The 26,274-nt window shown below is 40.6% G+C and overlaps 1 protein-coding gene across 1 annotated transcript; it reads left to right on the forward strand.

Moving 5' to 3' along the window:
- Nucleotides 1–22,579: 22,579 nt before the first annotated feature.
- LOC135984290 (uncharacterized) lies at nucleotides 22,580–25,083 on the forward strand. Its single transcript, XM_065599147.1, has 2 exons — nucleotides 22,580–23,549; nucleotides 24,544–25,083. Exons 1-2 carry the CDS (start codon nucleotides 22,973–22,975, stop codon nucleotides 25,017–25,019), a joined length of 1,053 nt encoding a protein of 350 aa, XP_065455219.1. The 5' UTR covers nucleotides 22,580–22,972; the 3' UTR covers nucleotides 25,020–25,083.
- The last annotated feature ends 1,191 nt before the right edge of the window (nucleotides 25,084–26,274 follow it).

Below are 26,274 nucleotides of genomic sequence, written 5' to 3' on the forward strand. Positions count from 1 at the left end.
CTGGAATTCCAAAGAAAGCTTTGAGGCAACATTTTTACTATTACCATTATTAATATATCTTTTGATTATTTAAGCACTGCTTCTAAATGCTAAATAGTCAAAAATGACAGTGCAGAGTCCAATGGGACCAGGTGCAAGATAACCACAAAAGTGAAGCTTGTTATATTTTATAAACTCCTAGAATAGAGGGGTTAAACTGGACTCATAGTAGGTCACCCAGTTGGTTTTAGTGGGAATTTTTTTCTTTTCTTTTTTTTTAAGGATTCTAATTTCTCTATATTATCTGCAATTGTTTACTAAGTAGTTTTGATTTGTCCTTTTTCACAAATTGGGTCCATTTCCTAGTTCCATAGAATTAGCCTTTTCCCCCCTGCTGTTTAAAACAAGTATTTCAATGTAAATTCTTGATGTCTTGCCTTATCTGTGCTAATTAATGATACCAACAGAAGAACCCTGAGATGTTTACATAGCTTTATTCACCTTGTATTCACTTCCCTGTGTGGTGCATTATCTGTATTTGGGGATGGATCCTAGAAAGTGCTAAACACCCTAGTTGAAGATACTCGGCTTTGTCAGCTCCTGTTAAAGAAAATGGATGTCAAGTGCACTCAGCAACTCCAGCAGGTGCTCAGCACTTCACAGTATTGAGCAATGGTGCTTATTGCATGCTCTTAAAAAGAAAAAAATAAATAACATGACAGATTGCACACAATTGCTTACTATTCTGAACCCTCCTGCATGCTTATTTTCTGTAATGCTCTGTTCCTTAGAGAAACAGAGGAAACAAAAGAGAAATACTTTTACAACATTAAAAAAAAAAAACCTTAAAGGTTTCAAGCCAATGAAGGCGTGCATGAAATGTGAGGTTCTTGTTAGCTTCACAAACTTTTAGAAATGTTTTACAACTTTGCAAAACACATTCAAGTTTTGTGAAAACATTTTCTATAAATTATACTAAGGAGAGATTCAGCATAATAAACTATCTTTTTCCAGTCTGGAATACCTTATGCAACGAGTGAAGAAAATCATGGAAGTGTGCTGTTATTATTTCTATCCAGAAATGAAAATAACTGGACCAGTGACCAGTTGCCTTTGCCATGGAATACTTTGGCCTTGTCTAGATGAATAGTTAGACATGGTAAGCTGGGGTATATATCTACAGCACGCTAGCATGCCACACGCTGACTGCCTGTGTAGACCTACACTACTCTAAAACTCTCTAATGCACATTGGCCTGCTGCTCCAAAGCAGAGTAGATCAGTGCTCATGAAGGAACTTCTAGTGCACAGCAGCGGGATCCACACAGACATTTAGTGCTCAGCACACTAGAGCGCTGTTGATTTAAACTCCAGCTTGCCAGGTACTAATTGTTCATCTACACAAGCCTTTAGATGGTAAACTCTTTGTGGCAGGGAAGATCTTTTTGTTCTGTGTTTATATAGCATCTATCACAATGGGGTTCTGGTCTATGACTAGAACCCCACTAATACACATTAATAATAATAGTAATGACTGTAGAAATTAATAGGCCACGCATAGGATATATTGAAACATGCAACAATTTACATAATATTCAGAGCCATGATTGAAGCCACTTATCCACTGTACCCTATAGTTGGCCTCATTCACAGACTGGGCCTAACAACTCACAAGAAAGGGTGAACATAGACTCATGGGGGAGAGTGTATGTTTCTGTTGCTTTGCCTAAAGATGTGTAACTCTTGTATGCTTTGAGAGTAGAAGTTACATAGTTTTAGATATTCCTGTGCATGAAGAGTTCAACAGAGGTATTGAACTCCTGTATTCCATACAGGAAATGGAAGGAGGGGCATGTTACCAAGGAAGTATACATGGGAATAGCACGAGTGTGTAGGGACAAAATCAGGAAAGCCAAGGCAAAGTATGAGTTACAGCTGGCAAGGAATGTTAGAGAGAACAAGACGGGGTTCTTTAAATATGAAAGACAAAAAAGAAAGATCAAAAATGGTGGGAGTCCACTGCTCAATGGGGAAGTTGAGCTGCTAATGGGAGATGATAGGAAGGCAGAGCTGCTCAATGCCTACTTTGCTTCATCTTCTCACAAAAGATAACATGTGATCGGATGACTAGCGAAGTTACCACACACAAAGGGGAAGAAATGCAGATCGGGATAAGTAAAGAACATGTCAGAGATCTTCTGATCAATTTGAATGAATTCAGATCAGTGGGACCTGATGCTATTCACCTGAGGTTACTGAAGGAATTATCTGAAGAAATCACAGATAATATTTGCAAACTCATGGACAGGAAAGACTGGAGAAGGGCTACCGTGGTAGCATTTTTAAAAAGGGGGGGAAAGGAGGAGATGGGAAACTATAGACCAGTCAGTCTGACTTCTATATCTGGGCAACTAGTCGCGCAATATACAAAACATTTGATTTGTGAATACCTGAAGGATGGGGTGATAACTAGCAGCCTGCATGGATTTACCAAGAACAAATCATGCCAAACAAGCTTGATTTCCTCCTTTGACAAGGTAACTGGTTTGGTCGATAGGGGAAATGGGGTGGACATAATATACCTGGACTTCAGCAAGCCTTTTGACACAGTCCCACATACCATTATCATAAGTAATCTGGAGAAATGCGGGCTTGGCGGAACTACCATTGAGTGGATATATAATTGGTTAAATTGCAAACACAGAGTAACTATTAATGGAATGAGGTCAGATTGGAGGGAGGTCTTGAGTGGGGTTCCACAGGGATCTGTTCTGGGTCCGGTGTTGTTTAACTTCTTTATTAATGACCTAGATGTAGGAATAGAGTGTGTACTGATCAAATCCGCAGATGACAAAAAGCTGGAGGTGTGGCCAACACTTTGGAGAATAGAGCTAAGATTCAGAGGAATCTTGATAAATTGGAGAACTGGGCTATAGACAACAAAATAAAATTAAACAAAGACAATGTAAGGTGCTATACCTAGGGAAGAAAAATCAAATACACAAATACAGAATGGGGGATAATGGGCTTGGCAGCAGCATTGCTGAGAAGGATCTGGGAGTTGTGGTGGATCACAACCTCAGCATGAGTTAGCAATATGCTGCTGTTGCAAAAAATGCAAGTGCAATTTAGGTTGCATTAACAAAGGCATAGTATGCAAGTCACGGGAGGTGATAGTACTGCTTCACTCGGCGCTGGTTAGGTCTCAGATGAAGTATTGTGTCCAATTTTGGTCACCAATGTATAAAAAGGATGTAGATAAACTGGAAAAGATCCAGAGGTGAGCAATAAAGATAATCAAACAGATGGAATGCAAACCACATGAGCAAGGCTGAAGGAACTGGGTATGTTTTGTTTAGAAAAGAGGAGATAAAGGGGGGGACATGATAGCGATCTTCAAATACTTGAAAGGCTACCATAAAAAAGATGGAGAAAAGTTGTTTGCTCTCTTGCAAAAGGACAGGACAAGAGGCAATGGGTTCAAACTACAGCATAGCAGATTTAGATTAAATCTCAGGAAAAACTTTCTAACTGTAAGAACAGTAGGACAATGAAACAGATGACTCGGGAGACTGTGGAAGCTCTTTCACTGGAGTTTTCAAAAGGAGGCTGGATAGCCATCACTCTTGGATGTTTAGTCACAACAAATCCTGCATCTTGGATTGGACTAGATGACCCTTGCAGTCTCTTCTAACCCTATGATTCTATGATTGTTTTGCAGCCAATCCCAACCACAGTCTTCCTGACTATATGATTTATAGAACTTAAGAAAATAAGAACGGCCATACTGGGTTACACCAAAGGTCCATCTAGCCCAGTATCCTGTCTTTCAACAGTGGCCAATGCCAGGTGCCCCAGAGGGAATGAACAGAGCAGGTAATCATCAAGTGATCCATTCCCTGTCTTCTGGCAAACAGAGGCTAGGGCCACAAACCCTGCCCATCCTGGCTAATAGCCATTGATGGACCTATCCTCCATGATTTTATCTAGTTCTTTTTTGAACCCTGTTATTATCTTGGCCTTCACAACATCCTCTGGCAAGGAGTTCCATAGGCGTTGTGTGAAAAAAAATGCATTTTTCTCCTCCAGAGTTCATCCATGTATTTCTACCTGGGAAATGTCAAAATCAAATTCCTATCTCCACCACTAAAAATACTCTCCATTGCCAGTATTGAATAGCGATGCTAAAAAATGAAGGTGAAAAAGTCTTGCTGTGATAACATCTCAATAAAGGAGTGTGGCAGTTCAATCACTGATGCTGAGATAACATGATGAGGGTTATGGTATGGAGAGACAAAGATGAGACATTCTAAGTAAGCAAGAAAACTGAAGTTAAATTTAAAAAATATCCTTACTTTACGGACCTGAAAATGACATCTTGAAAAATGTATATATGATGTCCAATACTTACAAAATAGGCAATGCTTCGACCAAAGTATTCAGGTTCTAAGAAAGATTTTGGTAAAAAGATTATTTAAAAATCTGAGAAAAATCACAATCATTTTGGGGAAAAAAATATTTATGGTGCTACTGCCCTCTTTCCTTTTCTGATCTACATGGAAAAGGTCCATGGATTTGTCTGGGAAGAGCCTAATTGATAAATCCATATTTTTAATTCTTTATAATATCAAAGAAATGAACTTCTTAACTATCTATCTAGGTTCTGATATAGCTGCTGTCACTGTAGTATCTGAGACCTCATAGACATTCATGGATTTATCTTTTCAGCCTCTATGTGTGATAGGTAAGCATTGGTATCCCCATTTTATAGCTGGGACACTGAAGCACAGGGAGTTTAAGTGATTTGACCACAAATCACACACGAAATCTGCAGTAGAGTCTGCAATTGAACCTCTTTCTTGGGACAGAAAATCACAAAATAATCATCAATAATGATGAAGCACAATGTCACAGGGTCCAATCCAAATCCCATTAAAGCCAAAGGCTCATAGTGAACCAACAAATCCCTCTGCAATTAATTTATACTGGCACGGTGGCCAATAAGACAACATGCTACCCCATGCAAAAACAAAGGACAGGGCATAAGCAAAGAGTATAACACATAGTAGAGGACAAACCAATTGAAGATGTAAAGCATCAGCAGCTCTTTACATAAGCATTTATATTTGTACAGCCAGGTGTAATAGTTGTATGTTAAATATATACTAGGTTCTACGACACAATGTGGGATTATACTCACGAAATAAAAAACTTATAGAAAAGAAATAATAACTTCAATACATTTAAAGCGTGTTATTTAACTAATCTTAACTCTGTTTTACCATAACTTTCTGTTTCTGTATTACACAGACTAGAAGCAAATGTAGCAGCGGGAGGTTGTTCTTACTCTTATAATAAGATTTTGCCAAAATGATTTTTGTCAAACGCAACATTTTCACTAGCCCACATTCCGCATTCTAGGCTGAAGATCCAAAAGATAAATCTGATATGAACAGTATACAACAGCTTGATGACCTCTCTATATGCTAAATGTAAGATCAATGTTGGTTTATCTTTCAGAATTATGAGATTATTTTCTGATATGTCTTACAACACTGCTGTCAGCAAAGGATAATGTGACTATGTGACAGCTCTTTGAAATTTTATCCAAGCCACATTAAAAGCTATAGTATTCAAACTTTCTCTCTCTTCTTTTATGATCAAATTTAAACTGGGTAACACTTATGCCTTCTTGTTGGCTGAATAAAGAGTGACATCTCCTTCTTCAAAGAGAGTATGGCAAAAATAGATGAAAAAACTACTAATTTTGTAGGTATGAAAACCATTTTACTGGAACCCTGAGTCTTTAGAGAAGGTATAATCGTCACAGATGGCCCACTTAAGGCTGTTAATGTATAAAATATTGCCTGCTGTGCATTACAAGGTTGTAATTTTCATCTGGGGGTTCCTCTGACTAAACAGCTCAATTGAGCTCTTTTGGTTTATGACATCAGAGGAATCCTCAGTGAAATTATAACCTTGGGAATTCCCTGCAGATGCTTTTATTTCTACTGCAGACTCTGGAACGACTTACATATCACTGCAGAGGACGTTAACAGTAAGCAATAATATAGTGTAATGTTTAATTAATGTACAAGATCTGCTGCTTTGGGTTATATCATGTGGATATCAAAACAATAGTTTTAAAAAGAATATATTTTTTATTTGTGCGCGTGTGTGTGTGTGTGTTATTTATAGTGGGTTGAGCAATTTCTTTAGAAAAACATTCATTATGGGCTAGATTGTAGGACTATAGTTTGCCCCAAGGAAGGGATACTATCACATGCGTCTGATGAAGTGGGTATTCACCCACGAAAGCTTATGCTCCAATACGTCTGTTAGTCTTAAAGGTGCCACAGGACCCTCTGTTGCTTTTTAAGGAAGGGATAGTGTGCAGTTGTGCAGCCACAGGAGCAGACCAGGCACTAAGTAATGGGTTTGATGCTCTTCTGTGCTAAAGCTGATCTTGGCTCAAGGAATAAGGGACCATCAGGTGGCCAGTTACAGCTACCTGATGGCTCCCTAACCTCAACAATGCTTAAAGTTGCTGCTGGGCAGCTTTATGTTCTGCCGTTGTCTTGGAGCCTTAATAGACTATGCCAATAGAAGGAAGGTGTGACAGAGCTCTCCTACCCCTGCTTCCTGCCAACCCCGTTAGCCCAGACACCCTCCTATGACATGGAAATTCTGGCTGAACTGTAGCCCTGGAGAGAATCTGACCTGGTGACACAATGAGTCATAATTCAGCCCCTGGTTCCCCCCTTGCTTAAGGGGGGAATTAATCTGTGCCAGTCTTTTACATGGTGCAGGTTACTGCTCCCTCCGCAGCTGCACCGATTTACGTGTGGAACATGGAAGAGTCCAAGACACCACCCCTCCCTGCCCACAATTCCTGTCTACTCACACCTGCACAGGAGGAGGAACAGCTGACCGATGAAGGCTGCTCCTTCCACCCCCACCAACACACGCACACACACACACAGCATAAGGGAGAGTAAAGCAAATCACAATCTTGCTCTAGAATTTAGCTTCTTTTTTGGTTACCAAATCATTTGTGAACCAAGTCTAACTTCCATTAATACATGCAGTATTTGTAACTATTCACTGAATAGTTTTGAAGCATAGTGTTCAATATATGGGTTCTTTGGAACCTGTTGCTGTTGACTATTTGGCAAAGAGTCCTGTGGCATCTTATAGACTAACAGATGTATTGGAGCATAAGCTTTTATGGGTGAATACTCACTTCGTCAGACGCATGCTAGTCTATAAGGTGCCACAGGACTCTTTGTCGCTTTTTACAGATCCAGACTAACACGGCTACCCCTCTGATACTTGACTATTTGGCAGTCATTTTTGTTGAGTGATTTGCCACCTCAGTCACATGATATGTTATATAATTGGATGACTGATACTTTTTAAACAGAACAATGGATAATGCACTTTTAGTACAAATGTTCTCATGAATACACATTTTGTGTGAAAAAATCATTAAATATTCAGGATTCCCAAACATGTTCACGAAAACACTGTTGTATTCCACAGTATACATGTACAACAAATAATAATACCCATAAATCACAGGGATTGGAACTCAGCCCTTTTATCTTTACAAATTTTATTGAATCAGGTTTGTGTGTGTGTTTACCATCTGACCTGCTCTAATAATTTTGGGTGCTTGGTATGCTTATGACCATTAATGAGTGAGAGAAAAGAAAAAGGTATACAACTGTGATAGTCCTAAAATCCCAACAGGCGACAACATTTTGGGTCATTGCTTTCATTGGATAAAATATTGTTTTTTTAGCAGATATCACTATGTTACATGACTATAAAGTTCCTGGGTGTACCCCAACCAATCAACACATTTTAAAACTTGACATGACTGTTTAAAATCATTTAGTTAAAATGTGTTCGTGTTCACTTGTTAAAGCACATCCATATTTCCTACCCTACCAACCTCTAAGGTGAGTTCTTAGTCATTTTAAAGGGCAACGCACACAGAGAAAACAAAAGGCAGTTTCATATCTAGCCATATCACACTTATCACTGGTGGTCATTGAAAATCCCAGAGCATTTTTCATAAGAGTAGGGATGTTAACCCAGTGTTCTGCAGAAATTGCAATTCAGGTAATTCTGCATGGCTAAGGATTAATTTATTCTTCACTTTGTCTTAAAATTATTGTGCACGTTGCTAGGCATTTTTCATAAGCTGCTGTGCTTCACCCCAGAAGTGGCAGCATTTTAATGGTGGAACCAACCATAAAGATGGAATCAGATACCATGTTGATGAGCATAGTATAAAACTTGAACTGAACATAATAGGATATATTTCTTGCATACAGTATCGCAAGGGTATTATGAAGCATATTAGGTATAAAATATTTGGAGATCATCTTTTTATGAGGCAGTATAGAAGTATATATTATTTATTATTATTAGAAAACTCCATTCCATTTTCTTCAGCAATTTCAAGAACATTCTTCTATATAGATTTTATTACAGCTCCAAATGATGTTGTTGATGTCATCATTACTGTTATTATGCTTTAAATTATAAATATTTTTGCTAACTTTATATTATCTTTCATAGTGATGCAGGAATTGATTTGGATAAAATGGAAAGCTATATGATTGTTCCCTCTAAAGCTCAGCCAAACTTTTTTTAAAAGTCTTTGAAGTCATTTAGCTCACTTTGCTTTCAGTTTTGCTTCTGCACGTCCCAATTCCTGCTTCTACAAGAAGTAGAGTATCAAAATTTAAAAGGCTGTACATGGAGCATTTCTAACTGGCAACCAATACTTAACAGAAATCTCACAGAAAAGCCTGATTTCTAAGTGAAAGAGGTTCCAAATACTCATCAAATAAGCCTGAAAACTTTTGGATGCCAATCTGAATCAAATCTCCAAACCTTTGAAAGTTCACCCATCACTTATTATTAGCATTTGCCTTATTTTAGTTCCATTTTAGCTCTAGCCCAATCCCACTGTGTTATTCAAGCTAAACTCTCCTGGACTTCAACAGCAATTGTGGTTTAGGCAGAGGCCCATGAAGAGGCCCTTTAGTGTTATTTGATATTAAAACAAATTCAAACCGTTTGTATTCTACAGTAGTGCTTTATTTTTCTTTATTAGTTTTCTTTTATCTCACAGTATTCGCATATATCAGTATTTTGTAACGCTGTTGCTCACACCAAACAGCCTTGTCACTGTTTCATTCATCATATCATTCATAAATTATGATTTTCAGGGGTTAATATTTCAACAGTTGTAAATCACATCTTGCTGAAATGAAACAGCCTGGATTTGACTCTATTCTTTTTCCTCCAAAATTGGCTTTAACCCAGTAAATGCTTTTTGAATGATAAGACACCATAACGGCCAGTCAGTTCTTCAGAAAGTTGTTCTCAGGAATAATTCAAATAACTTCACTGCCCAAGGAAGTAGAGAAAGAGGAAATTGTGTTATAATTAAAATATTATCAATTCTGATGGTGCTAGAGAGACAAGGTTGGTATTGTCAGCAAGATTAGAAATTCCATTGCTCCAGAGTAGAAGCAAAAATGTTTAATTCTCTAATTGTAAAAAGCCTTCCCCATTAATAATTTCTCTTTGTTTTTAAAATCCTAAATGGACTTTCTCTGGCCTACCTCACTCTATTCTATTCAGGTTCTCATACCACACTCATTGCCATAGTACCTGAGTGCCTCATTGACATGGTCCTGCTCTATTCCCTTTCTCTTCCTTCCACTCATCCAGCAATGACCTCTTACACAACCTTACTCAACTGCCAACACTGTTAGTTTGAGAATCTTCTTCTCTGCAACTTGAGCCATCAGGGGAACTTTTACTGTATCACTAAGTCTCATCAGTGCTGCAGTCTGATTTCAAATCTCAGCTGAGAGCATATATTTTGCACTTTATAAATCTGCATTTCTCTCCTTCTGGTATTATTTAATTCTGTAAATTATTTTGTGACACCATTTTTCTGAAAGACACTCTCCACAAAAGACACCCACTCCTGCTGTGCTCATGAAGGCCTCAAGCAGGCACCGTGCCTTCTGTTGTGCAGGTGGAGCCAAGCTGCAGTTCAGCCCATGACAAGTAGCCTCGATTTCCTACACATGGAGTTAGATCTATTGACAGGTATAGCAAGTGGAGAAAATCTCCTCCAATTTTGGGCAGCATAAGACTCAGGAAATTCTGGTCCCATTGAAATCAATGGCAAAACTGTCACTGAGTTCAATAAGGCCAGGATGGCAACCATGGAGTCTGGCATTGCGAAGAGCTCAAGTTCTGCATTTGTGCCTTAACCCCCACACCCACCCCATTTTACCTTGTCCAGTTTGGTAGAGATGGGCATAATATGGCCCTGATTAGCTGCTTAGTTAATGCACTTCAAAAATATATGTGTTAAGTATTAATAATAATTAATAGAGCTAGTCAGAAAATTTCCCTGGATTTTATTTTTACAAAAAAGATTTTTTGAGAAAAATTTCTGGGGAGCAAATTACAGTTTTTCAACCTGCTCTAATAAGAAATTGCAAACAATTGTCTATGTTGTTAACAGATTGTACATAGGATATGTCAGATCATCTGTGCAGGAATGGAATCTGAAGAAATGAATCCCTTCTCAGAACCCTTTAATGTAACAGGCCGCAATTTGAATAAAAGTATTTTTTGTCTCAAGACTTTTTCTTTGGTTATTTTTCATCATGAAAAGTTTTTAAATGTTTTACCAAGACAACATTCTACTCTCTCTTTCCCCTACAGTAATGTTTTGTGTAGGAATCCCAAATAGACCTTATAAATGCACCTCATGAACCACTATATGACCCCTCATATAACACTTCGCATGACTGTTTAATTTCCTATTTAAAACAAATTAACTGTTGCATAGTCTAATCAGGACACAAAAGAACCCAGACCTTGTCTGGAAGTATGTGGGGGTTACTCAGAGGTTGTCCAGATTGATGATTCCACTGGGTGCATGACCTTAAGATGAACTTTGACTAAACTTTGCTCTTTGTGCACTTGGCAGTCTGTATTTGGAAAGTGTCAATTGTCTACAGTCTGCATGTTAAATGTAAGGCATATGTTTGTATGGGTTTGGAGCTTATTTGTTTTTACAGAAACCAAAAGCTTCCCCAACCTCATTTATATAAGTTTTATCAATAATTCCATAGCTATTTCAGTCTCCTTTATTATGCACTTATTTAATTAAAGAATATGTCAATCAGCTCTGATTTTCTTACCATTTCCTCTCCTTCTAAGCTGTGTATCATCATCATCAAGGCAAGTATGTTGAGCAGCAATTGTGCCTTGACTGGTAAATTTCCATGACAGTTTTTGCAAGGTTGCTTTATGACTAATGCTCTGTTTTAATCATAGCTGTCAGGGGAGTCAGGAATTCCATTTTATGGGGTTTTTTAAAATCATTTTGAGATTTTTGGATTTGAACCAGTTTCAAGGAGAACATTCAGTTCTGCCAAGCTAAACAATGCTGTTTGCAGTGCTGTTGTAACCATGTTGATCACAGGATGTGAGAGAGACAAGATGGGCGAGGTAATATCTTTTACTGGATCAACTTCTGTTGGTGAAAGAGACAAGCTTTTGAGCTACCCAAAGCTCTTGTTCAGGTCACAGATGAGCTCTGTGTAGCTCGAAAGCTTGTCTCTTTCACCAACAGAAATTGATCCAACAAAAAATACTACCTCACCCACCTTGTCTCTTTCAAGCTAAACAATGGACAATATGGCAGGTCAAGGGAGAGCTAGAATACAGCAACCACTCTTGCAATACACAAGAGGATCAGTGAGAACTTTAATTTCTCCATAGTTTAACAATGGCCATAATGATTGACTTTTCCTGAACATTGCCATGAGGAAATCACAGACATTTTTATTAAAGAATGTGGCATCACCACTGATTTATATGCCAGTATGTGTGATGTCAGAACAGAGAAATGCAACAAATTCAATAAAGTAGACCTAAGAAGAAGTAATCAAATTTATTTCATCAAAATATTTTTTTCAAACAAAAATGGCTTTTCGACCAAAATGAAAACTTTTGCTTTGGTCAACATTTTCTGTTTCCCCCCCAAAAAAAACCTTTTACTAAACATTAAAATGTTTACCAAAATATTTTTTGAAATCAGAAAATATTTTCATTTTCAGTTTATTTTCTTGTGTAAATTTTCACAGGAAGTTTTTTAAAAATTCAATATTTCCCATGAAAAATAATTGGCATTTTAAAATCTGCTGTAACTTGAACTCACATAAGTAATTCCCAAAAATATTGTTCCTGTAAAGATTATTCACATAATTCTATTTGAGGATCTACTGACATGAAGGGGGAAAAAAGGACTTTTCTAATCTTTAGTCAATAAATGACAAATTGAATGCAAAGTGCCTATCAAAGACTGAAGTTCTGATTTGGACTACACAAAGTGCCAGGAAGAGGAAAAATCAGATTCACTGAGAGTTTACTCTGCTCCCAAAAGGAAGAACATAAAAATGGCCATACTGGGTCAGACCAATGATCCATCTAGTCCAGTATCCTATCTTCTGACAGTAGCCAATGCCAGATGCTTCAAAGGGAATAAACAGAATAGGGCAATTATCAAGTGATCCATCTCTTGTCATCGAGTCCCTGCATCTGGCAGTGAGAGGCTTAGGGATACCCAGAGAATGGGGTTCCATCCCTGACCATCTTGGCTAATTGCCATTGATGGACCTATCCTCCATGAACTTATCTAATTCTTTTTTGAACCCAGTTATAGTTTTGGCCTTCACAATACCCCACGACCATAAGTTCCATGGGTTGACTGTGCATTGTGTGAAAAAGTACTTTCTTTTGTTTATTTTAAACCTGTTCTGTGTTAATTTCATTGGGTGACCCCTGAGTCTTGTGTTATGCGAAGGAGTAAATAAACTTCCCTATTCATTTTCTCCACACCTTTCATGATTTTATAGACCTCTATCATATCCCCCTTAGTCATCTTTTTTCCAAGCTGAACAGTGCCAGTCTTTTTAATCTCTCCTCATATGGAAGCTGTTCCATACCCTTAATCATTTTTGTTGCCATTCTCTGTACTTTTTCCAATTCCAATATATCTTTTTTGAGATGGGGCAACCACAACTGCACACAGTATTCAAGGCGTGGCCGTACCATAGATTTATATAGTGGCATTATGATGTTCACTGTCTTATTATCTATCCCTTTCCTACTGGTTCCTAACATTGTTTGCTTTTTTGACTGCTGCTGGATAGTGAGCAGATGTTTTCAGAGAACCATCCACAATGACTCCAAGATCTCTTTGTTGAGTGGTAACAGCTAATTTTGCCCCCATAATTTTGTAGGTATAATTGGGATTATGCTTTCCAATCTGCATCACTTTGCATTCATCAACATTGAATTTAGGCATTACAGGATCTGCCCTATGCCTTCAGATGGGGCGTAAGCAGCAGAAGCAGATAATAACTTAAGAAGCCATAATTTTTATATAAATATCTGGAGAAATAAAAGATAAGAGGACAGAATTTAAAAAAAAAACCCACATCTATGATATATAAGTAGGAATGTTTCCAAGCACAACGTCTGCCACAGTTTTTTGTATGAGATGTCACAGCTCTTTAAGGGTCATTTCAAATCACACCAGGAGTCCGTAACTTGGCACCATAGGCTGTAAATCTGGAAGTAATTTTCAAAGAGTTGTTATGAGCTATTTGCCATAGCTATGAACTCTGGTTAAAAAATAAAAGAAAGAAAGAAAAGTAAAGAAAATAAAGCATCTTAACATACAAGCTTCAACTCACAAATTTGCTGCCCTCTGCCTGGTAGCCTCACTCTTTATTGCAGATCTGAATATCTAGGCTTGCCTCGCTTAACTCTGAAGAATGAGTCCAATTAAAAACATTTTGAAGAATGAACCCAATTAAAAACAAAGAAATATTTAAAGCTCCAGCACCACCACAATAAAATCCTGAAGAGATTATAGTGACTTCTCAGAGGCTGTATCCATGTTAGGAAACTGTATACCAATTTTTCAGTCACATTGCAACTAACAATGATGCTAAGAACAATGTATATGCAAGTGTAAGCAGGACCAGATATTTTTGACAAATTCCTGAGCCCCTCTCTGCCTTGCCACTTACACAAAGTGTTCGCAAAGGTGTAGTTGCACCATTGTTGGAAAACAGATACACAGAAAAAGCCAGAGAGAACTGAGAAACTTCTGAAACTGATAGCACTCTTTTCTAGTCTGCAACAATCAAAAGAACCAAAGGGAGATAGGCTTAGAGCCTCAAAGGATCCGTCTAAACTGCAATAAAACACCCACGGCTGGCCCATGTCAGATGACTCGGGCTGCAGGGCTCAGGCAGTGAGGCTATCAGATTGTAATGTTCAGGCTTGAGCTGGAGCCCAGGCTCTTGGATACTCTAGGGTAAGCCGTGTCAGTTCTGAACCCAAGCTCCAGCCCAAGCCCGACCACCTACACTGCAATGTTATAGCCCCACAGCCTGAACCCCACAAGCACAAGTCAGCTGACACAGGCCAACTGCAAGTGTTTTATTGACATGGATATACCCAAAGGTATTTAGAAAGTCAATAGGAGTTATAGCATTAGCTGTGGCTATCTAGAGCCACTGTGTAGATGGACCATTAGGGGAGAAATATAAAAGCTCTAGGCTGGCATTTGACAGGACTTGGGAGCCTAACTCCTGTAGGTGCTTTTGCAAATCCCAGCCTTTAATCTTCCTTACTGTATACACCATACCATGCCTCTGTGGTATATGGAATATACAGCATTTTGTGTCCCACCGTTAGGTGTCTTCAGGGCATGCCATCTTATTTACTGTTAAGATAGCTTAGGAGGGAGATCCATCATAATGAGAAAGTTCACAGAACAATTGGGAAACACTTTATCATGTAACAAAGTATGTGCATTAGGAAATCAAAGTCCCAAAAAGAGAGGCATAAAAATACTTACAGGAAGCTGGAATTCATAGTTTTTAGCACAGAGACATTTTCTGCAACCTGTTTCAAGATACTATATTTTTTATTAAAAACAGTTTTAATACAAATATATTAAACATAGAGAAATTGGCAATAGTCTATCAAGCATAGGGCTTCTTTAACCTTTATTAATCACTTTGCAAATATTATCTGTTAGCCATAGAATTCAGCTTTACTAATAAGTTTTTGTATTTAAATCTCAATAGCTACATTATGCTCCATAGCTCCACTATACTGGTTTGCTTAATCTGTGTCTATGTGCCCAGGCAGGAATTGTCATCCAGACACGACATCCACCTTTTCCAGTTTCCAAACATAGAACATTCTCCCAGTGAAGTCAGTGGTCAAACTCCCAGAAACTCTCAGACTTCAGTAGAAGCAGGATTAGACTCCGAGAATAGCTCATATTTGGTTAAATGCCCTATCCATATGTGTAAACAAATGAAACAAAATGGGGATTTAGTATTCCCACTGCATGAGAAATTCTCTTATCAATCATTTGCTTCCCCATTGACTAGATAATCAGGCCAATAGATGTCAAGCAAGCCTCAAAGTCTGGGATATTATTTCAGAAATGTGACATCCATGTAATTATTTTGCTTTAGCTAGGCAACCCTTGAGGAATTTCTCTTATCTTCCCTGATATTCTAGGCACCTCTTTTATAATGTACATCCCTGTCCTGATGAAGTTCTTAGTTTCTTTACCAGCCCTAGCACATTCTTTGAGCGCCCCGCATTTAACGTTATACTTGAGTTCTGAGGTCAATTCAGTTCAGTTTTGCACACTTACTGAATAGCAATTCTTTCTCCTCTTCCCAATACACTTCCCTATTCATATTTGAATACACTTCAAAGATTTCTATACTAAAACTTTAAACCAATGTTGAAAACATTTATTTCCATTGCACTTCTTCCAGATAGAGAAGCATCCAAATGACACCAAAGTCAATATATAATGATCCCTCAGCCCCGGTCTACACTACGAGTTTAGGTCAACTTTAGCAGGGTTAAATCGAATTAAGCCTGGACACGTCCACACGACGAAGCCCTTTCTTTCGACTTAAAGGGCCCTTTAAACCAATTTCTTTACTCCACCTCCGACGAGGGGATTAGCGCTAAAATCGGCCTTTGCGGGTCGGATTTGGGGTAGTGTGTATGGAATTCGACGTTATTGGCCTCCGGGAGCTATACCACAGTGCTTCATTGTGACCGCTCTGGACAGCACTCTCAACTCAGATGCACTGACCAGGTAGACAGGAAAAGCCCCGCGAACTTTTGAATTTCAGTTCCTGTTTGCCCAGCGTGGAAAGCACAGGTGACCACGGAGGGAGGGGGAAGCAAATGAATACAGAACAAATCTGGTCCATCTATTTTTTACATCTTAAGCTGGCAGCAGACGATGCAGCATGACTGATAGCCCTCGGCATCTTCTTGGTGCTTGACAGAAGATACTGTACTACGACTGCTAGCCATCATCGTCAAGACGGTTCAATAGGACTGCTGGCAGGACTGAGACTCCAGGAGACAAAGCATGTCGGCCCAGGTGCCTATGATTGAACTGGAGTATGATGACAACGGATACCAGTCGTAATACACTATCTACTGCCAAAAGGCAAGGGGCTGCTGCTGTGTAGCAATGCAGTACCACGTCTGCCGGCACCCAGATGACATATGGTGACGGTGAGCTGAGCGGGCTCCATACTTGCCGTGGTATGTTGTCTGCACAGGTAACCCAGGTAAAAAGGCGCGAATTGATTGTCTACCATTGCTCTGATGGAGGGGGAGGGGCCTGACGGCATGTACCCAGAACCCCCCGTGACACTGATTTGCATCATCAGGCATTGGGATCTCAACCCAGAATTCCAATGGGCGGCAGAGACTGCGGGAAATGTGGGATAGCTACCCACAGTGCAACACTCCGGAAGTCAACGCTAGCCTCGGTACTGTGGACGTGGTCCGCCGGCTTCATGCACTTAGAGCATTTTATGTGGGGACACACACAATCGACTGTATAAAACTAATATCTATAAAACCGGCTTCTATAAATTCGACCTAATTTCGTAGTGTAGACATACCCTGAGACTTTTCATCAATAATAAAAGCTGAACTTTCCTTGGCCTTCTTTCTAAATTCTTCTGGTGGAGTAGCAAAATTCTCTGTGACTAGGTCTACCAAGTTTTCACCAGGAGTCTGGTTAACAATATTATCTCATTAGAATCCTTAAATTTCTAAAGATTCACTCTGTGATACCATTCTTGCAAGTAGATCCACTCATGGAGAGTGTCTTTTTCCTCACAAATAAAGATAAAGTGCATTTCCAGGTCCATATTATTATAACTTTCCACATCTTATAATTCTATCATCTTTTACTGGCTGGGGAGAGGGATTTCTCTTGAAGAATCTTAGGCATCGTTTCAAACCAAGGTAAGTTGCACCACTACAAATCGTGCTGCATCACTAGAAGGGGTTGCAGCTACACCAATAGATGAAATCCCAGTGCAAACAAGGCCTAAGATAACTCTCCCTATCCAACTACTTTCTAGAATATACATTCTTCTCATGCCAATATAACAAGTAGGGGTATGTCTACACTACAGCAGCTACAGCAGCATAGCCATAGTGCTGTAGTTGTGACACTGTAGCACCGTAGGGTAGACACTTCCTACAATAACAGAAGGGTTTTTCCATTGATGTACCACCTCCAAGAGGTGGTAGCTAGGTCGATGGAAGAATTTTTCTTTTGACTTAGCTGCCTCTATAGTGGGCTTAGATTGACCTAACTACGTCACATATGGTGCGAAATTTTTCACAACCCTGGGTGATATAGCTAGGTGATCTAATTTTTAGGCATAGACCAGGCTAGATAAGAAGCATTATAGTTTGTGGCCAGTGATGAAACCTAATTTAACTTCTAAAATGATTTGGCAAGATAGCAATGACAAGTAAAAGCTTCAAATGGGCATTTGTTTAAAATGTAATAAGATACAATTATTTGCCATTTCATTAGCATATAAAAAGTAAGAAATAAGAAGAACATGTTTGAAGTTTAAAAAAATAAATGAGAAAACTCCCCAGTCTATCTAATACATAGATTCACTGTAAATATATTCACCACTCATTTTCTAGTAAGCCTTTTTTGGAGGATGGGAGGAGTGATTCCACAGTGTCTACTCAAAGGTACTGTATTTAGGGGAGAGGATTGTTCACTCTCTTTACCTAAAATGTTCTTTTTCCCCACCCCCATAAAAGAACAGTCAGTTATTCATCTGCAGGCATAAGAGCAACCTGTTATTTTAGCACTCAGACTTTGACTTGCTGGGACTGAAGCTCTAGAATTTCGGAGTATGATTATTTAGTGCTCTCATACAATTGTAATATTGGTACATTAGAGTTCTGTAAGACAGCTGATGCATAGTACTGTACCCCTCTGAATCAGCAATGCTGTAGCTCTATTTCTTAGTTGCAAGTGCCTGAGTGTAGGGAAGAAACTTTCATGGACCTTAGACAACATGTTATTGAATTTCAAAAGATTTAGAACGTACTCCATAGTAGAGGGCCTGATCCAAAACTCATTGATTTTAATGGGAATCTTTTCACTAGTGTCACTGATATTGGATCAGGCCCTAAGTCTGTAATTCAGTAAATGCTTATGGAACTCATGCTCCCATTCTGAGTTTTCAATCATTTTTATAGAATATTTTCAGTCAAGTGCTAAAAAAATTATAATAATTAATATACTGGAGTAATACCCTAAATGCTATCTAATTTTAAGTTTGTGTCTTCCCCCACCTTACCCGCAAGGCTGAACATAGGAGATGAGACCACTATGTTGCCTTAAACAGCATTACTTGCAGTGGTTCTCAAATGAAATTTTGCTGTGGATGCATGTGCAACCACTGCAAATTTGCAGTAGCCGCACTTTTGACCGTTAAAATATTATACTAGTGATAGTCTAGTCACACGGCTGTTTGGAAGTGTCATGTAAATAAAATAATAAATCTTGTCAAGGTAAAGAATAATAGGTACTATTAATAATACTACAAACGTTACATGGTTATTACTCACTATTATCAATTTTTTTAAGTTTGTTGTAACAAAATTTCTAAGATTTTTTTTGTAGCCAAATAGTTGTAAATTTGAATGATTTTTTTAAAATATTTCAAAAGGGTCTTGAAAGGGAACTGTTCAACACTTCAACTTCCAGTGCAGGCTGTGGTGGTTGCATGCCCCTCAAAATTCATGGTGACTACAAATGAAATCCCCTGGTGGCCACATGCAGTCACAATGAACGTACCTGAGAATCACTGGAGAGCCTGAACTGCAAGCCTGTCACTGACAGACTAGCTACTGCCTCAGATAAGTGTAGTATCTCGTGCTCTTGAATGAGAATGCTATTTGGTATATTACCTCTAAAACGTTACTGTGATTTATTCATTCAGCCTCCTAGGTCATGGTTTGTTAGGGTTAGGTTGTAATTCTTTTAAATAAATTACATCAATGATCTTGGGTATAAACATTTTCCTGAAGTTAATACAAAATGTATTATACAAATGTTTTTTGCAACAAGAAGAACTAGCAACATGAACTTGAGAGAAGGAAGAGGTTCTCCAGTATGACGGAGAGATAATGGGGATCACATAAGGATAATTCCTGATCTTAGAAAATCACTGTAGAATAAGAAACTTTGAACAAACTCAGAGGCCATGTAAATGATAATTAACACATCGGTAAGTGGGTGTGAGTGTGAGTAAGCATAAGTACTGTAGGTGTATCTTACAAGCCAAGAGGATTCATACTCATTTTAACGTTTTATGGGAATAAGGTCAAAAGGAACTGTTCTAATCAAGCTAGCCCAATGATTTGTGGTTGAACTAGAGCATACATTTTAGAAAGACATCCAATTTTGACTTATAGACTCAAAGCAGAAAGTATCCCTCCCCAATTTTTTGTTTGTTTGTTTCGTCCTCAGGTTGGTTGCTTTTCCTGCTATATTAACTTAAAGCCTACCCAGCCCCAACAACTAATTTTACATTGTTAAGGCCTTGCAATATGTAAACATAAAATATGCAATCTGTCTTTGATTTGAGCCATGATACTGCTTTGCTTTGAAATCATGGCTGTATTACAAAACTGACAGTTTTAATGGAAAAAGTGGGTTTCAAAAGCTGCTGTCGAAAACACACTGAATAATTCTCCAAATCGTTAATATTTTATTTCCCCAATATTCAGGATGGCAGTAAGAAACACAGCATTAATTTATTCTCCATGTTTTGGGAGAGAGAGAAAAATTCAGTAGTGATCAAATATGCATTTGTTATAAGTAAAACCTATGCCTGAGAAGCAGTCTCTTGTAATCTCTTGTTTTAAGAGACCACTCCAAGATAGTTGATTTGGTCTCTTTAGAGGTTTCTTAAGGGGGCCCTGAAGGTTGTATCCTCTTTTTCCTTCTTTCTGATATATAACAAAGACATATAAGGTCTTGGGGGGGGGGGAAGCAGTTAGTATTTTTTCTTCCTCACCAACCCCTTAAAAATATGATGGGTTCCAAGTCTGGCCTTCTTATTTTTCCAGGAGGTCTCAGAGGGTATGTCTATACTGCAGCTGGGAATGAATTTCCTTGTGGGTAGGCAGACACACTCTAGCTATGTTTGATCTAGCGTGTTAAAAATAGCAGTGTAGCAGGGGTAGGATGGGCAGCAACTCAGGCTAGCTATCAAGTACATAGTGAAAGGGTCCAGGCAGGTTTGTGTTCATGCTGCTAGGCCATGCTGCTGCCCATGCTATCTGGCTATTTTTTGCACACTAGCTCAAGCAGAGCTAGCACATGTCCACCTACCACAGAAAAGTAGGTGCCTTTCCATTTTCAGTGGGTAGAAACAGATGCATTAGTGAGTAATTCATTTGTGAAACATCTCTAACAGGTTGTGTGCTTACAGTGTTGAAAACGAGCCAAGATGTACCACCATAATTTGCAACAGCATGTTTTTTTACGTCAAATGCAAAATGTTTAGGTAGTGAAACATTAGATTCACCTATAAGCAGGCAGCAAATTACTGAAGGCCCCATTGTGGTTTTACATAAATTGGGGTGTATTATAGCTTAGCTTGTCAAATTGACTGCACACAGTGCATGCAGCCTGAGGTCAGAAACAGGCTCTTTATGGCCCAATTTTATCCGCAGCACTCCAGTATTGCATTAAATGTAAAATCTTTCTAATAAGGGATTGGTTTCTGCTAGGACAAATTAAGGAGGCGGCGGAAGAAGGAAGATGGGATAACCTTATGGTATGAGAACCCTTCCTTGGTTCCACAATGATAGTGAAAGGCAGCCAATACTAAAGAAGTTAATTTTTCCATTGACTAGGAGGATCCTAGTACCAAAGCATTGTCTTCACATTCCTCTCATAAGTATCTCTTGATGCCAACTCCCTGTCAGCTCTGAAACTCCCAAACTTCTTACAGAAGAATCTAGGAACAGATCAAACCAGTGGTCCAGCTAATCTGATATCCTGCCTCAGACAGTAGCCCTAAGAAATGCTTCACAGGAGAAACAAGAAACCCTGTAATGGAATAACCTGCCTTGAGGGAAGTATTTTCCTCACTTCCATTAGTTAATGGTTGGTTGAATGGGGAAGCTGGCAGTGGTGGAGTACTAGCCCAAGAGGTGCTCTCCCTCAGGCACTAAATAGGGATAAGTGACAAACATCTTCTGCAAAAGGGATATTGTGACCCTAAGAACTCCTCAGTGCCAACTGGCAAACGGTTCACTGTTCTGTAACGGTAACACCTGACAGGACTTACAAACTCACTACACCCCACACATTGATTTCATAGTATTTATTGAAAAGGGTCAAGTGAAGTATCTAATAAAAACTTACGTCACACTGAGTCTCATTGCAAGATATGTGTACAAATAATTTTTAAGAAATTGTGTATGTATACTGAAAATATGTTTTGAAATCTGGTCCAAGGCAGAGTGGGCAAAAAGGTTTTGGATCAGACAAAGGATGTTGAGTCACCTGTCTCTCGGTCAGCCATGTAGATTAAGCACTGTAGGCCAACATAATGGAAGTCCCATTTATATACAAGTCAACAGGGGAAAGGGAAATCAACAAGAGACGAGACACCAGAGAATAAACCCCAAGTGGCCATCCTGATTCTGGGGACATAACCATGAACTTTGGAGGTATGAGAAGAAGCCAAAAAGACACCATTCTATCTTTCACAGAGGATGCAAAAATGGACAGCGCTTTTTGTATTCATGAAAGGAGGATCCTAGCCATGTTGGTTGGAGATACTGGAAGATTGCTTTAGGTGAGGTAAGCTACTTTAGACAAAAGTTTTTAGCCTGTTAAAGTTAAGTTTTGATTCGAAGAAGTGTGTTATACTTTGTTTTATATGTAATCATTTCTGTTTCCATCATTATCCTTATTCACTATCTCTTAATCTTCTATAATAAATTTATGATTGTTTTCACTGTAAATATATCTCAGTGCTGTGATGTTATATTGAATTGAGCCTCAATTGAACTAAACAAACTGGTGTGTGCACTGTTTCTTTGGGAACAGTTTACCAGGTAATTTCTGTGGCCTGGTCTACACTAGGCGTTTATGTCGAAGTTAGCGCAGTTACATCGAATTAACCCTGCACCCGTCCACACTGCGATGCTATTTAGTTCGACATAGAGGTCTCTTTAATTCGACTTCTGTACTCCTCCCCGACGAGGGGAGTAGCGCTAAATTCGACATGGCCATGTCGAATTAGGCTAGGTGTGGATGGAAATCGACGCTAATACCTCCGGGAGCTATCCCACAGTGCACCACTCTGTTGACGCTCTGGACAGCAGTGCGAGCTCGGATGCTCTGACCAGCCACACAGGAAAAGCCCCGGGAAAATTTGAATTGGAATTCCTTTTCCTGTCTGGCCAGTTTGAATCTCATTTCCTGTCTGGACATCGTGGCGAGCACAGCAGCACTGGCAACGATGCAGAGCTCTCCAGCAGTGATGGCCGTGCAGTCTGTGAATAGAAAGAGGGCCCCAGCATGGACTGATCAGGAAGTCTTGGATCTCATCGCTGTGTGGGGCGATGAGTCCGTGCTTTCCGAGCTGCGATCCAAAAGACGGAATGCAAAGATCTACGAGAAGATCTCTAAAGACATGTCAGAGAGAGGATACAGCCGGCATGCAACGCAGTGCCGCATGAAAATCAAGGAGCTGAGACAAGGCTACCAGAAGACCAAAGAGGCAAACGGACGCTCCGGATCCCATCCCCAGACATCCCGTTTCTACGAGGCACTGCATTCCATCCTCGGTGCGGCCGCCACCACTACCCCACCAGTGACCGTGGACTCTGAGGATGGGATAGTGTCCACGGCCGGTTCCTCCGACATGTTAGGGGACGGGGAAGATGAGGAAGGAGATGAGGAGGGCGAGGCAGTCGGCAGCGCTCACAACGCTGATTTCCCCGACAGCCAGGATCTCTTCATCACCCTTACAGAGATCCCCTACGAAGCGTCCCCAGCCGTTACCCCGGACACAGAATCTGGGGAAGGATCAGCCAGTAAGTGTTGTAAACATCTAAACATTTATTTTTAACAAAACAGGAATATTAACAATTAAAAGAATGGGTTGTTCATGATTACTGTGCCCTAGGCGCTTAACGGTTTAGTCATGGGCAGTGCAAGTTTTGAAAAAAAATCTAGCAATGTCCGGTTTTCCGTGATTGTCCTGCACAAGCCGCTCTACTGTTTATTCCCTGCTACTGCAGCTACAGTAAAATGCGGTCTATATGTCCGGGGATAGAGCAGTAATCCTCCTGGGACATCTCGATGAAGCTCTCCTGGAGGTAATTGGAAAGCCGTTGCATGAGGTTCCTGGGGAGAGCGGCCTTATTGGGTCCTCCGAAGTACGACACGTTGCCGAGCCACGAGACTATCAAGTACTCGGGAATCATTGCTCTGCACAGCAGGGCGGCATACGGCCCTGCTCTTTGGAGGCTTTCCCGGAGCATTCTCTCTCTCTCGCTCTCAGAGATCCTCATCAGGGTGAGGTCGCCCATGGTGACCTGCTTTGAATTAGGTAGGGGAATGTTAGTGTTGGGACTGCTTGCCCGTTCCTTTACAGAACTGTAACCGCTGGTTTGTAGCCACGCGGTGGAGGCGGGAGAGGGGCAGCCGAAAGGGATCGTTCCCGGGGACAGCCGCGAGGGGGTGGGACAGGGGCAGAGTTCCCGCTTGCCGGATTGCTGGCAGCAGGAACTGACATTGCTTTAAATGTGAAATGAGGCCAGTGGTAATATAAAAGTTTTAAACTGCCACAAGTCTACGGCTTACCATGTCTGCCTGCAACAGAAATTCCGTTGTGCTGCCCCGCTTCTCAAATGTGCTGTGCAAGACCCCAGGCACTGAATGCGAAGGCCGAGAATTCGACCTTGTGCTGAGTGCGCATGTGATAGGTGCTGTGCATGGTCTTGTTCACAGAGAAAGACTATGTTCTTTGTTCACAACTACATTTATCTTTCTGAGGAATTCACTCCCTTTTTCCCATTTCCACAGCCCCATCTGCGACTGTCTCACAACCTAGCCTGGCATCACACTCCCAGAGGCTAGCGCGGATTAGGCGTAGGAAGAAGAGGACACGGGAGGACATGTTCTCTGAGCTTATGGCCTGTTCCCAAGCCCAGGCAGCACAGCAGACCCAGTGGCGGGAGAACTTGACCCAAATGCACCAAGCAAACATGGATCGGGAGGAGAGGTGGCGGCAGGAAGACCAGCAGGCGACACAAACGCTGCTTGGACTACTGAGGGAGCAAACGGACACTCTCCGGCGCCTTGTGGATGTTCTGCAGGAACGGAGGCAGGAGGACAGAGCCCCGCTGCAGTCCATCTCTAACCGCCCTCCCCCGCCACCAAGTCCCATACCCACCTCACCCAAAGTGCAAAGAAGGAGAGGCGGCAGAGTCCCTGCTAAGTCTCACTCCACCCCTGCAGAGAGCTCTAGTAGCAGAAGGCTCTCATTCCCCAAAATTTGAAAAGTTCTTTCCTTCCCGCCTGACACAAGCCCCCGTCCAAGTTTCACCTCCCAGTTCCATGTGTAGTTGATAATAAAAAATACATTTCTGTTAACTACTGTTTCAATCATGTTCTTTTGGAGGAGGAGGGGAAAGGGGGTTGGTAATTGGACAGGACAGTCACCTTTGGCAGGGCACATAGGCGGGGGCAGGCACAGCAGCAGGGCACATACACAGTGCAGTGATGCAGTGACTAGTTACCCTGGTTAGTCTGGGAGGTTGTTTTCATGTTATGTGGTGGGGGGTGGGTTGCTCTGTGACTTTGTGGCGGGGGAGGGCAGTTACAGATCTTAAGCGGCGGTCCTTAGGCAGGATCACAGAGCCACACAGCAGGGGATCTGTAACCGTCCTCCCCCTGCCACAAAGTCACATAGACCCCCCATACACACAGTCCCGATCAGGAGGGGTGACAGGCTCCATTGAAACAACCATCCCACCGCAGCGGAGCCTGTCAATCCTTGAGTTTAGAAGCTGCATTCGCGTCACTACACTACACCCGCTCCGCACCACAGTCTGCGTCCCAGTTTTAAAAAATTCCCGCGAAAACAGTATTAAAGAAAACGGTGTGCATTAACAAAGTAGAACTATTTTTATTTCGAAACGTGTGTTGGAAGGGGGGTGAAGGGGGTATGTAACTGGATAGGATAGTCAACATTAACTGGGTAAAGAAACGGGGGCAGGTTTAGCTTCTCTGTACACAAACTTTAAAGTCACAGGTTACCCTGCTCACTCAGGAACTTTGCTTTCAAAGCCTCCCGGATGCACAGGGCTTCCCGCTGGTCTCTTCTAATCGCCCGGCTGTCTGGCTGTGCGTAATCAGCAGCCAGGCTATTTTCCTCAACCTCCCACCCCGCCATAAAGGTCTCCCCCTTGCTCTCACAGAGATTGTGGAGCACACAGCAAGCTGCTATAACAATGGGGATATTGGTTTCGCTGAGATCACAGCGAGTCAGTAAGCTTCTCCATCTCCCCTTGAGACGGCCAAAAGCACACTCCACCACCATTCCGCACTTGCTCAGCCGGTAGTTGGAGAGTTCTTTTTCAGTGTCCAGGGTGCCAGTATAGGGCTTCATGAGCCAGGGCATTAGCGGGTAGGCTGGGTCCCCGAGGATGACTATAGGCATCTCCACATCCCCAACAGTTATTTTGTGGTCCGGGAAGTAAATACCTTGTTGCAGCCGTCTAAACAGACCAGAGTTCCTGAAAACACGAGCGT

Source organism: Chrysemys picta, chromosome 6 (genome assembly GCF_011386835.1).
Source record: "Chrysemys picta bellii isolate R12L10 chromosome 6, ASM1138683v2, whole genome shotgun sequence".
In the NCBI taxonomy this organism is placed as follows: domain Eukaryota; kingdom Metazoa; phylum Chordata; order Testudines; family Emydidae; genus Chrysemys; species Chrysemys picta.